The 13,249-nt window shown below is 43.7% G+C and overlaps 1 protein-coding gene across 1 annotated transcript in view; it reads right to left on the bottom strand.

Annotated features, from left to right (window-relative positions):
* Positions 1–2,178: 2,178 nt before the first annotated feature.
* The window catches only part of TANGO6 (transport and golgi organization 6 homolog), a 142,435-nt gene continuing 131,364 nt past the window's right edge, over positions 2,179–13,249 (bottom strand). The window contains exon 18 of the mRNA XM_008139950.3: positions 2,179–2,590. Within this exon, the coding sequence (XP_008138172.2) occupies positions 2,414–2,590 (177 nt within the window). The 3' untranslated portion in view covers positions 2,179–2,413. The remainder of the gene's footprint in view (positions 2,591–13,249) is intronic.

The raw sequence follows: 13,249 nt of genomic DNA on the forward strand, positions 1-13,249 counted from the left end.
TGCAGGGAAGTGTCACTATTGCTCCTGCCATCTGCCCCTATGTCTTTTTTTTCTTCTTACTTTTGTGTTTTTACTATTCTAAAGTTCTCCGTTCTCATGCTATTACCCAGAGATGGATGAAATCTTATATATATAAACTTGGAAGAACTATTTAATAATTTGGAAACTTTTAATATTTTGGTCATGTTTAGGAGGGTTGTATTAGGGTATCTTCCCCTTCAATTCAATAATAGTAAAAAAAAAAGTCACTCTAAAATCAAATCCACCAAAATCAATAAAGAACAGATGCTTTTTTGCTACGTGCCAAATTAAGTTAAATTAAGAGGCAATTTATGGCCCTGGCCAGGTAGCTCAGTTGGTTAGAGCATTGTCCTGATACACCAAGGTTGTGGGTTCAATCCCTGGTCAGGGCACATACTAGTACAAGAATCAACCCATAAAATGCATAAATAAGTTAAACAACAAATTTCTCTCTCTCTCTCTCTCCCCCTCCCCTTATCTAAAATTAATCAATAATTTTTTTTTTGCAAAAAGGCAATATGCCCAGCCGGCATGGCTCAGTGGTTGAGCATCGACCTATGAACCAGAAGGTCAGAGTTCTATTTCTGGTCAGGGCACATGCCCAGTTTGCAGGCTCGATCCCCGGTGTGGGGCATGCAGGAGGCAGCCCATCAGTGATTCTCTCTCATTATTGATGTTTCTCTCTATCTCTTTCCCTTTCTCTCTGAAATCAATTTAAAAAATTTTTTTAAAGAGGCAATTTATAAATGGAGATGCAGGGACTAACTAGAATGCTTCATGAGGCATTTTCTAGTAGACTAGTAGGTTCTTAGACTAGAGAGTTGCTCAGTCTAAGCAAGGTGATCAATTAGGATATGTCTTTAGAACTGGAATACATTTAATGCAAATAAAGTTGTAAGTTATATTAATCATATAACATCCAATCTTATTATGTAAAGTGAGTTGTATGGAGTCTAGTTAAAGGAAGGTTAAGAAATGACAATTTTTTGTGCACATCTAGCTGATCCAAAGGAGATTCTTGTCTAAATTGAAAGCCCCAATCCTGATTTTCAAGACAGCCTTGATTTGGAGAATGAAAATGAACCCAGCTACCCTAGCTGAATGGAAATATCCCTTCAGCCTGGCCTGTGTGGCTCAGTGGTTGAGTATCGACCTATGAACCAGGAGGTCAAGGTTCGATTCCCAGTCAGGGCACATGCACAGGTTGCAGGCTCAAGTGCCAGTAGAGGGCATGCAGGAGGCAGCCAATTAATGATTGTCTCTCATCACTGATGTTTCTATTTCTCTCTCTCCCTCTCCCTTCCTTTCTGAAATCAATAAAAAAAATGTATTTTTAAAAAAGAAATATCCCTTCAAAACATCTTATTGCCTTTGTTCTAATTCTTTGCTTAAGGTAATTTGTGATCCCTAACTGTTTATAAGTTAACCCCTTAAAAGGAATGCCCACCACAAAGGTTCTAAACTAAGAACCATGTCTGTAGTCTGGCCAGAGAGAAATCTCCTGCTGTTCACTGGCACACAGGCATGCCTGTATATAGATCCTTCAGTCACCTGAGCGTTTTGGAAAATTGTGTTCTGGTTCCCCTGGCCTCATCCCAGAGAGCGGGGATACAATCCTGTGATAGAACTCTGTACCCAGCCCTGCAAATCTAAGGACTGATCAAGGAGCTCCAGGTTAGCCCTTGTCAGGTATTGGCCACAGGGAGGGCTTATTGGAAACAACCAGTTTCTCCTTTTTTGTATCTCTTAGCTGCCACCAAAATTCAGTGGCCAAAGTATCTAAATAAAAAGGACTCCACAGTGCTACATCTGAAATGATTTCAATCCACCTGGCATCAGGTCACCAATATGCAGTGCACTTTCCAGGACGCATTTCGTACTAAACCACCGTCTAAGCACTTGCCTTTCTAAAGGAGCAGAGGACTGAATGCAGGATGCAACTCCCTCATCTGAGATGTTTGTGGCTCCCTTCTCCTATAATCAGGGCAACTCTACGCAAACTAGCAGAGGGAGTGGAAGAAAATGGCCTGGGAGGACAGACACAGGGCTTACCCTTCTTCTCTGGAAGATGGAACCAGCCTGATTCTCTTTTTTGGAGATCAAATCCTCGACAGCATAGCTTTCCATCTCGATTGCAGAGGACCAGATTCAGACCTGTTTCTCTTTCCAGCCAGGGTAATTTTATTCCATTTTGCATGTTTCGGTAACAATTTCCTTCCCCTCCCTACCTCCAACTGCATTCTGAAATGCCTCTTGACCAGAGACACAACGCCACCTCCAGGGTCAGCCATACTGCCAGCATCGAAGAGGCAGTGGGCCACCTGCTGGAAGGTGTGGGCACTGCTCTGGCTTTGGTTCTCTGCCTCCTTGATGGCCTTTGAGCCAGCCAGGACTATGGCAGGACCACAATCTTTTTCTCCAGCTTCTGTGGCGGAAACAGGAAGTCTCTCATTATTTCATCCAGCTCTTCCAAAGCCAGCTGGGCATGGAGCCTGGCCACGTCATCAGGCTCCAAACGCACGACATGCTTCAGCAGGTGGTAGAGATCCTTGAGAACGTCCCTCAGCACCTGTGCGAGAGAGAGGCGTGTCTGTGTCTCCTGTGTCAACATTTCCGAGAATGACCAAACTGCCTTCTCCTGCCCGGCCAGCGTGGCTCAGTGGTAAGGGTTGACCTATGAACCAGGAGGTCATGGTTCGATTCCCAGTTGGGGCACATACCTGGGTTGCAGGTATGTATTTTGCTTAGAAGAAATAGGGCCTATAATCTTAACCACTATGCTATGCTGTGTTCTTTCTATTTATTAATAATGCTACCTACATGCATCAGGTTGGGTTTACCTCACTATATGCAAACATCTATGACAATAATTGGTCCAAATGGACTTAACATTTTTTTCTCAAACAACTGGAACTTAAAGAGTTGACGTACATCGAAGTCTGTGCCAATATATAATTTCTAAAAAAGGAGGATGATCAGTCCTGGCTGGAGTGGCTCAGTTGGCTGGGCAACATTCTGTGCACTAAAGGGTTGCTGGTTCGATTCCCGGTCAGGGTACATGTCCTGCATTGCAGGCTCGATCTCCAGTAGGGGCATGCAGGAGGCAGCCAATCAAAGTTACGCTCTCACACCGGTGTTTCTCTCTCTCTCTCTCTCTCAAAATCAATTTTAAAAAAGTAATAAATATGTATAATAGCCTATATAATATAAACATGGAGTATTTCTTTTTTTTTAAAAATATATTTTATTGATTTTTTACAGAGAGGAAGAGAGAGGGATAGAGAGTTAGAAACATCGATGAGAGAGAAACATCCATCAGCTGCCTCCTGCACACCCTCTATTGGGGATGTGCCCGCAACCAAGGTACACGCCCTTGACCGGAATCGAACCTGGGACCTTTCAGTCCGCAGGCCGATGCTCTATCCACTGAGCCAAACTGGTTTCGGCAACATGGAGTATTTCTGCAAAAATACATTTAAAAACTAGTAGTTGGGGGGAGAAATGGGAGGATAAAGACACATATGTAATTCTTTAATCAATAAAGAAATTAAAAAAATATATATAAATACATTATTTTGCATATTCATGAAAAACAACAAACAAAAAAACGAGTTGTCTCCAGAGAGGGAAACTGGGGAGAGATGGGGGAATTATATACTCTTTGTACCTTTTCAATGTTTAATTTTATGAATATTTTACCTATTAAAAATAAATAAGCTTTTTATTGAACTGAATCAATTCCTAGATAACGCTTTTCCTAAGGCCATTTCATAGGTAAAACAGATAAGGAATCTGCCCTTAAAAGGCTCACAGATGAGACATGCATATAAAGACGGTACAGAACCTAAGTGTCCTAAAAAAGAGCAGGGAGATGAAAGGTTAGAGAAAAGAGAGGTCACATTTGAAGAACAGGAAGTAAACTGGAGATGGTGCACAGAAATGAAGGGAAATGATTAATTCAGTGGGTACCAAGTACACGGTCTGGGCCCAAGGACTCGTGCGCACTCCACACAAGTATTCTAAGTGTGTATGTAGCACCACATATTCTGGAATTGCTAGAGAACAGAGAAAGGGCCCTTCCCATCTTCTGTATTCTTGATCAGCAGGGGGATCAGGGGGCAGAAGGAAGAAGGAAGAGAAAAAGGGTTCTACAAATCAAGCCCCCAGGCCACAGGGCTGGTCTCCCTCTTGTCCCCTGGGCTCCAGTTGTGCAGGCCTCCTTTCTTTCCTTGTCTGAGCAAAGCTCCTTCCCTGCATATGCTGTTCCCTCAGCCTGGAAGACTATTTCACTTCCTCTTCACCTTAGAACTCCTACTTATTCTTCGCCTAAAATACCACTTTCGCAAGGATGCCTTCCTTCAACACCCACTGTAAGCCTTCCTACCCTACCTGTAGTTTTGTTTGTGGCCTCTATCACAATCGTGATTTAAATGTTTGTTGTGTAATTTAAAAGTTTTCCTCACTGGTCACAGATACTACTGACACTGAGGCCATGTCTTGTCTTGTCCGCCTGCTGTAGTCTCAATGCCTCATACAATAATTGGCACATGGCAGATACCTAAGACATATTTATGAGTGAAAAAAGGCATGTGCACGCTACTCTTAGCCAGTCTCTCACGTGGTAAACACTAAAAATGTTAAGGACATCTATCGAAACAATGCTAGACAACCTGGATCAACTTCATGGGTATATGATCTGTGCAGTCACATATGGTAGGGGCCCACAATCAGAGGGCCCCATGCTTGCTTTAATAATCTGCTGTTGTCGCCTTAAAATTCTTAATAATTTTATCTTTGAACTTGTGTGTTTATGTGAAGTTTAATGGGACAAAGGAACATGAGTGTGAGCAGAGCAGATATGGCCAATACCATGTCCACCATTCTTTGCATTTGAATATAGTGTTTGCCGTGCCCCGTGAGCACAGAATTCTGAAGGATCCACTATGTGTGGAGTTGAGCAATGTTCAAAGCCAGTCATGGGGAGTATGTTTGTTACGGTTACAGCTGAGTGAATGGAGGCACTGACAGCCCGGAGAGGCCTCGTTCTCCATTTGAACCAGAACGTGCTTCAAACACAGAAAGAAGGAATGGCTTTCTAAGAAGCCTGGGCCAGTAAGACACTCTGTGTATCCTCCATGTTGCCTCCCTGTTTTAGCCAACCATTTCCACTGAAAACGGTGACATGGAAGAAAATAGGACAACCCACAATCTTATTCCTTTCAGTCCATTCTCTCATCAGTAAACCGAAGGTAAAGAGTGTGGCAGGCCAAAACCGGTTTGGCTCGGTGGATAGAGCGTCGGCCTGCGGACTGAAAGGTCCCAGGTTCGATTCCGGTTGAGGGCATGTACCTTGGTTGCGGGCACATCCCCAGTAGGGGGTGTGCAAGAGGCAGCTGATCGATGATTCTCTCTCTCATCGATGTTTCTAACTCTCTATCCCTCTCTCTTCCTCTCTGTAAAAAATCAATAAAATATATTTAAAAAAAAGAGTGTGGCAGAATATGCATGGATCAAGAAGTGAAATAAAACAGTTGAGTGTTTTGTGTGGAGTTCCACTGTTCTGCTCAGAAGGAAATACATATGCACGTAAAAGCTACAGAATATAAATTGTGTAATTTCGGTGATTCTACATCTGAATTAAATATTCTTATATTTGCATTTTAAATTAGCATTGCACAATATAAAGATGAACAGTAAAATTCATGCTAATAACTTACATTTTTCTTTACTTAGAATAAAATTAGTAGCAAATAATAAGCACCACGACAAATCGAGAGAGAGAGATGATGGCAGGAAAAAAACTCTATATTTTAAAAATATGCGGGCCAAAAAGGGACAACATACTAAACCTGACAAACTCAGGGGACGCCAACATGACAAGCCTTACAAACCCAGAGATCAAAGTAACAACACAGCATATTCTGAACATAAGAATTCCTAACTAAAAGTGAGTCACGGCGGGTAGTCATGTCCTAGGCCTGTAGCTTCCTGACAATGGTCAGTCTTTAACCCTGAAATTGTCTACTGTCTTTGGACATCTAAGAGCTAACATACCTTTGAAATGTCAGAGTAATCTTCTTTTCTACTAGTAGACTCCTTGAAGGTACAACTTGGGTCCCGGAGCTACAGTGTTATCTTTCTGACCACATACCATCTCTATGTGCTGTAAATGTTAACGATTAACTATCATATACCCACCTGTATAAAAGACTTATGTATCTCTCCATTTCACTTTTTTTTTATTCAGTCCTCAGAGATGTCCTCACCTCCCTAATCTACCACCAATGGATTTCATGCAACCCTCTTATATCTCCTTCTTTGATTCTAATGTATAAAATGAGCTGCAAAACTACCATTCTCCAGAGCATTTTCTTAATCCATTGAGATATTGCTTCCCAGCAATTGTCAGTTTGGCTAAAAAAAAAAAAAATTGTGTAAGACTTTTTCCTAGGCTGGATGTTCTTTTGTTCATGCCATTAGCAACACTTTTTTTTTTTTTTTGAACAAGGGACCCTGCATTTTCACTGTGCTCTGGGCCCCACATATTATGCAGTCAGCCTTGAAGACAACTCTCTGAGCTCCTTGCCCAGTGATACCACATTAAGTGGTGGGCAAAACCTCACAAAGATGCTGCCCGTCCATATTGTGCGCTTGCTTCCTGGGTTTTCTCAAAAATATGTGGAGACACAATGGGGGTTAGGTCTCCTAGTGGAGGCATCTGACTCTAACTGGGGCACTATCCCAGCTGCCCTTTCTTTCCTCGGGGCTGGCAGTGTGAAAAAGGGAGATGAATATGGAAAGAGGATGACTCCCCATAGCTATGCCTCATGCCTCATGATTACTCAACTAATTCAATAATCATCATAAAGGGCCTACTTCATGCCCAGGCAGTGGGCTGGTGATAAAAAGATGAATAATGCACAAACCCTACCCTCTGGCAGCTATAGCCTAGCAGGGAGGCAGACTCATACCCCAGACAGCATGATCCTCACTGTAAGAGAGAAATAAATACGTGATTCTGTGGAAGCAAAGGAAGTGATTTCCGCCAGTGGAGGTGGGTGGGGAAAGAATAACTCCCTACCATGCAAAAGGGCCATCACTGACTTTCTTTATATATATATATATATATATATATATATATATATATATATATATATATATATTTCTTTATTGATTTCAGAGAGGAAGGGAGGAGAGAGAGATAGAAACATCAATGATGAGAGAGAATCACCGATCGGCTGCCTCCTGCACGCCCCCCACTGGGGATCAAGCCCGCAACCCAGGCATGTGCCCTTGCCCGGAATCGAACCTGGGATCTCTCAGTCCGCAGGCTGATGCTCTATCCACTGAGCCAAGCCGGCCAGGGCCCATCACTGACTTTCATTTGTACGTAGCCAATGGGTGGCACCAAGGAGTGGCTTGGGAAGCTTCAAGGAGTCTCCTCATCTCCAAGCCACCTAAAATAAACGCAGATTGTGAACAGACCAGGCATCCTTGTTATGCAAATACATCTTAAAGACAAGTCTCCTAACACACTCTCCAACGGATTACATAGAAATTCTAGAGCTCCTACAGTTTATTACAAAGTCACCTGTTTTTTCTTAAGAAAAAAAAATTTTTTTTTTCTCGCTAGAGCCTCCTAACATTCAGAGCAAGGTTAGCTCTTACTTGTTAAAAAGGAAGTCCTAAGGCACTCTGTTCTTTTCTGGTGTGGGGAGGAACAGTCCCCTCAGCATGCTGTGTTCTTAAAATCACAATAATGCTTGTGCAAACACCACTTCATACTGGAGGGGTGCGGAGCTCCTAGTTATCAGCTACCGGATCTCCTTTTGCAGGTAACTTGAGTGTTAGGCATAGGCTCCTTCTTAATTAATGGGTCTACCTTAGCAACCCACCCTGGTACGCTTCTCCCAATCCCTGAAACCCTGGGGAGCCCACACATCACAGGACTTCCTCTGGACTCCCCAGGGATCAAAGCTTCCTGCCAGCCAGGGATTGTCACCAAATCCGGTGGATCAGGGGCTGAATACAAGGAGAGTTCAAAGGTAAAGTTACTCACAGCAGCTTCTGTGGTGGGCAGGATATAGGCAATCCCACAGAGGAAACCTCTCATTAAGAGTTCAACACACCTGCTCTTCATCCCTCCATGTATCAGGCCCAAGGACTCCGGGGAGAGACGGAGGGGGGTACAAATATGAGTGGGGGCGAGCCAGGAATATCTTAAAGAAGTACCAAGATTTGCAGTCTGAAAACTCCCTGGAAAGGGGTAGGGTTCAGGTGCTTTAGTAAAAGAATTTAGAGTGTTAGCCCAACACACACACACACACACACACACACACACACACACTCACTCACTCACATACACACACACACACTATTCCTCTCTTCCCCTCCTCTCCCCCTCCTGGCACCAGTTCCCTGAAGCACACAATGCTGAGGCTTCAGGGACAAGGGTTAGACGTGGCTTAGAAAAGACCAGGTGAGGGAGAGGCAGGACCCACTGAAAGGGGAACAGTGTGAGCGGAAGACTGCCTTGGGCACACAGGTGCACTTTCAATGGAATAGCAGGAAAGCAGGGTTTGACTCTTTCAATGAGCTTGACCTGGAACATCCCCAAAGTGGTTATTGTATCTGAGTTAAGATCAAAAGAAGCAATACATGGCAGATATCTTTCTTCTTTTTAATTCCTACATTTATTTTTTTATTATAAAGCAATCTAACCACAACCCAGAGTATCTGGAAAATAGAGGAAGGAAAAAAGAAGTCCTTGGTCATACTACCTCTCTAGCATAAGCCCCACCAGTAAAGATGTTTAGTAATTGTAGATGTAGTTACATTAAAAAAATTGTTTTAATATTTAAAAAGTCATTTATACTTTGAGGTGATTTTACAAATGGAACTTAAGCAATGAAATTGCTATTCTTCTGCAACTATTATATGAGATCAACTAGAGGTCCGGTGCACGAAATCGTGCACTGGTGGGGTCCAGCCGCCCGCCCGATGGGGCCTATTGGGGATGGGCCGGCTGGGGCAAGGAGCCGCATGTGGTTTGCCTGCCGGCCCCACTCCCCGATTGGGGTGGGGGGGCTGCTCAGGGACGGGGCTGGCCAGGAGGAGGGGCCGTGAGTGTTCCAGTCACTCTGCTGTTTGGTCAATTTGCATATTTCCCTTTTATTATATAGGATAAGACATGACACAAATGGTCACAAACAAGACATTAACAGAAAGATGGAATCCAGTGGAGGTTTTTCCATCTATAATTTCTTAATATTTAAGGGGAAATAGGTTGCTCAATATAAAAGGATAAAAAGAGTTCAGTGCTAGCATACACTAACTATACTTAGAAATTCAAACTTCTATTGAACCAACAGATGAGGCAAAAAAAAAAAAAAAGATCAGAAGAAAGAAAACTAAATTCCATACAAACCTATCAACAACCAATTGTGGCTCCCTTTGTGGCTAAAAAAATGAGTAAGTACTGGCACAAAGACAGAAACAGAGGACTACCAGGGAAGTTAGACTTTGAAGTAAAAAGCAGGGGCAGACACAAGAGAAGAGGTGGACTGAGTTAGTGGCTGGCAGACAAAAACATTCTCTAGATTGGGGATCGGAGGGGGAAGAAACCCCAGAATCCGATTAGTTCTGTTTTAAAACACGTTGCAATAAGCATTAAGTTAGTGTGAACCTGTTAAAGAACTATAAGCCAACTTCTAAGAATCTTCATTTTGACCACTGGGCCTTGATGTTAAAACCAATGTATGGTTGGGTGGCTGAGGGAACTAAGAGTGAACAGATGAGACTAGGAATGGGGCAGAGAGTCAAGGATCATCAACAGAGCACAACTCAGCCAGCATTTCCCAAGCCGTGTACAGGAGACTATGCTAAGCATTCTGTGATGAAGGCCAGTGCACACCCTTCAGGAGCTCCCACCCTTTGGGGGAGACAGACTTGCAGAGGTGAACCTAATTGCCTGGAGGCAGTCGGATTGGGTGAAGTGAATCCTGGCTCTCCCAATTACTAGCTAAGGAATCTTGAGTAAACTACATCAGCTCCTGGAACCCAGCAATCTCATCTGTAAAATGGAGAAAACACTGCCACCTTTTAAGGCTGCTGTAAGAATTAATGCCTATAAAGATCCCAGCACAAGGACTTGCATGTGGTGGGTGCTAAATAAGAGGCAATTTGTCAGTTTGCCCCACTAATACTGTGGTCTCTTTGAGGTTCAGGACTGTGTCCAACTTATTACTCCTCTACCACTGAGGCCTAGAACAGCACCGGGCATAAAGTAAAATTTTGATGAATGAATGAATGACAACAATAGCTAAACCTTACATATACCTGTTACGTGCCAGGTTTGGTTTTAGGTATTTTATCTATACTAACTTACTTAATCCTCACAACAACACAAAGAGAGAAGTACTATTATCATCTCCATTTGCCTAGGGCCACACAGCTAGTAACAGGTAGAGCCAACATTCAAACCCTGGCAGCCTGACTGAGCCAGCCCATGGGCTTTACTAACCACTATACTATTCTGCCTCTAAAAGTGGTGATTATTTTAACTTCTACAAAGTGGGGAGCATAAAGCATGTGAGAGTACTTTGTTCTCAAAAGCAAAGTGATACATAATTCAAAATATCGTTGCTATTACTACTCTGACATTGAGGTAATTGGGTTTACCACCAAGGGGCTAAGAAAATGAGGGGAAAGGCAAAACTCAGAAAACAGAGAGCAGAGGCTAGCCTAACCAATGGTTAAGAACAACAGGGGGTTGGGGCATCCGTGGGGAGGGGTGTGGGATGGGAATGGGGGGATGAGGACAAATATGTGACACCTTAATCAATAAAGAAATTAAAAAAAAAAAGAGTGGTCAGGAAGTCAGAAAGATGAATAAATGGAGGAGAATTAGAAGAAAAGGGAAGGGGCATAAGAGAGGGAATATGGGCTTACGTCATCTGAGCGCACTATGGGGGCCAGAGTGGGTGCCTACAATCGGGAACACTGACGGTGCTATCCGCAGAGCTGAGCACCAGCAGGGATTCTGCTGAGCAAGCAGAGAGGAGCCAGGCTCTCTAAGATAATGGGCAGGAAACAAATGAATTGGGGAAGCAAGGAAGTAGACAATCCGTACCTCATTCTGGCCTGAAGAAGAATGAATGCTTTATTGATAAAACCCAAACCTTCACTTTGATGGGTCTATGAAAAAGAAATGAGGGCCGATTCAGACAGAAAGACCAGGCTTTTGAGACACTTCACTGAAAGCGTAGGGAGGGTCAGCTAAGGGAGATGGGATTAATAATGTCTAAGAGGTTTCTATCCATGCCTGACAGAGAATCTCAAACATGCTGAATTCAGGGTAGCATTATTATTAACCCGAGGTTATTGGGCTTTTCAAAATGCTTTAATTCCAAAGTATTTTTCTCTGCTAGATCCAGAGATAAATGGAATTTTTATCCTTTCTGGATTGTGTCTGACTGTTAAATGGGGAGGGTATCTCATGCTAGAATTGGAGATGGGCGAGGATTTTCGATGAAGAGTAAGGGGGTGGAAAATTTAACTGGTCAAGTGCCAAAAATATGACAGGGACATAGACTGGCTGAGCAGATCAGGTACAAAGACCAAGACAGACGGTTAACCCCTGAAAGGGGTGACAGCTCAGGGGCCCAAACAAAAGCTAGGCGATTGGACTTACTCCTAATTGTGTGTGCCCTGAGGCATGCGACCCAAGGCTTCCGGGTGTCAGACAGCGCTGACAGGGGCTACAGCCAGCTCTCTGTGGCAGACACAGAATCAGTAGCTGCTCTGGCGCTGGGAGCAGCGGTGGCAGCATCTTTCAGAATGTCTTTAAATAGCAACCTGAGGAAGGCAGCAGCTTTCCTACACCCCCACAGGCACGGAAATAGAACAAAGAAGGCAGGAAAAATGGCCGGAGTATGTGCAGACAGCAGGCTGTTGCTCATGGGGGAGATTGGCAGCTTTTTCCTTAGAAGGTGATTGCAATCCCAGCTTTCAGACTGTATTCCATTACCACGTCTGGGGGAAAGGGTTTCCTTTTCCCTGGCCCTTGAAGCTCTCCATGCAGACACCCTGCGGAGGCAGCACAGCTCTGCTCCCTTTCTGCATCTAATGTCTCCCACATGGGAATAGATGGCACCAGCTAAAAGCTCACTCCTACCATATAGTGCGTGGTTACTACGTTTCAGTCACTGTGCTAGCCCTTCACACACATTGAATCCTATGAGGTAGGTGTTATTAGGCCCAGTTTACAGATTTGGGAAAGGGGATTTATCGACCATTAGTGTATTTGCTCAAGGGCACAGCTAGAATTCAAACCTGTGTCTGTCAGATCTAACTCTGCAAACCTTGCTTTTAAGTATGTGCAGTCACAAAGAAATCCAATATGCAAAAGGAAGCTACGATGGAGAGACGATGACCTTTTTCCTGCACATCAAGGCTGTTTATTTGGATGGGGCCTGGTTAGGGAGGAGGGGCAGCAGCCACCAGGCAATTAGTTGACCGCAAGGTTTGGGTTTCCTTTGTGGCATGGATTTGCAGGGCCAGCCTCACCCCAGGCTCATGGGGTCACACAACCTCAGGTCTAGCCTGAAAGTGGCCACAGGTGAAATGCAGGCCACTCTCCTTAGGGTATTTGCTCAGCGGATATCAATGCTCTGTGCCAGATGCTTCAGGAACAAAAGGTTATAGAATTAGACCAAAGGCCAGAGAAAATCAGAGTCACTGACGCATTAGAGGCCCTGGTAGGGTTTCTATTATGTGCTAATATATGGCGAGGACTAGACGGGACTAAACTGGAAAAAGCAACTGACCCACCCACATGTATGTCTACACAGTCCAGACTTTGCCTCTGAGTAGCACCTCTGTCCTAGTGTAGTGATTCTCCACCCTGCAGCACATTACAAACCCCTGGAGAACTTTCAAAATGCCTGGGCCCCAACCTGTCATTAGCATCAGAATCTTAGGGATTGGTGCTCAGGGCTTAATGTGTGTGTGTTTTTGTTCTTTTTACACTCTCCAAGTGACTCTAATAAGCAGCCAGGATACAGTAGTTCAGAATGTTAGGAAAAAAACACTGGATAGGAGACTTATAAAAGATATGCCATGGTTTCAGAAGTAGAGATCACTGTTACGACTTTGCCTACAAAAAATCTAAGTGCCAATAACGAGTGATGTGATTTGGACATAGCCTATGACATTCTTGGAATTTTCT

This window comes from Eptesicus fuscus, chromosome 21 (assembly GCF_027574615.1).
Source record: "Eptesicus fuscus isolate TK198812 chromosome 21, DD_ASM_mEF_20220401, whole genome shotgun sequence".
NCBI lineage: Eukaryota > Metazoa > Chordata > Mammalia > Chiroptera > Vespertilionidae > Eptesicus > Eptesicus fuscus.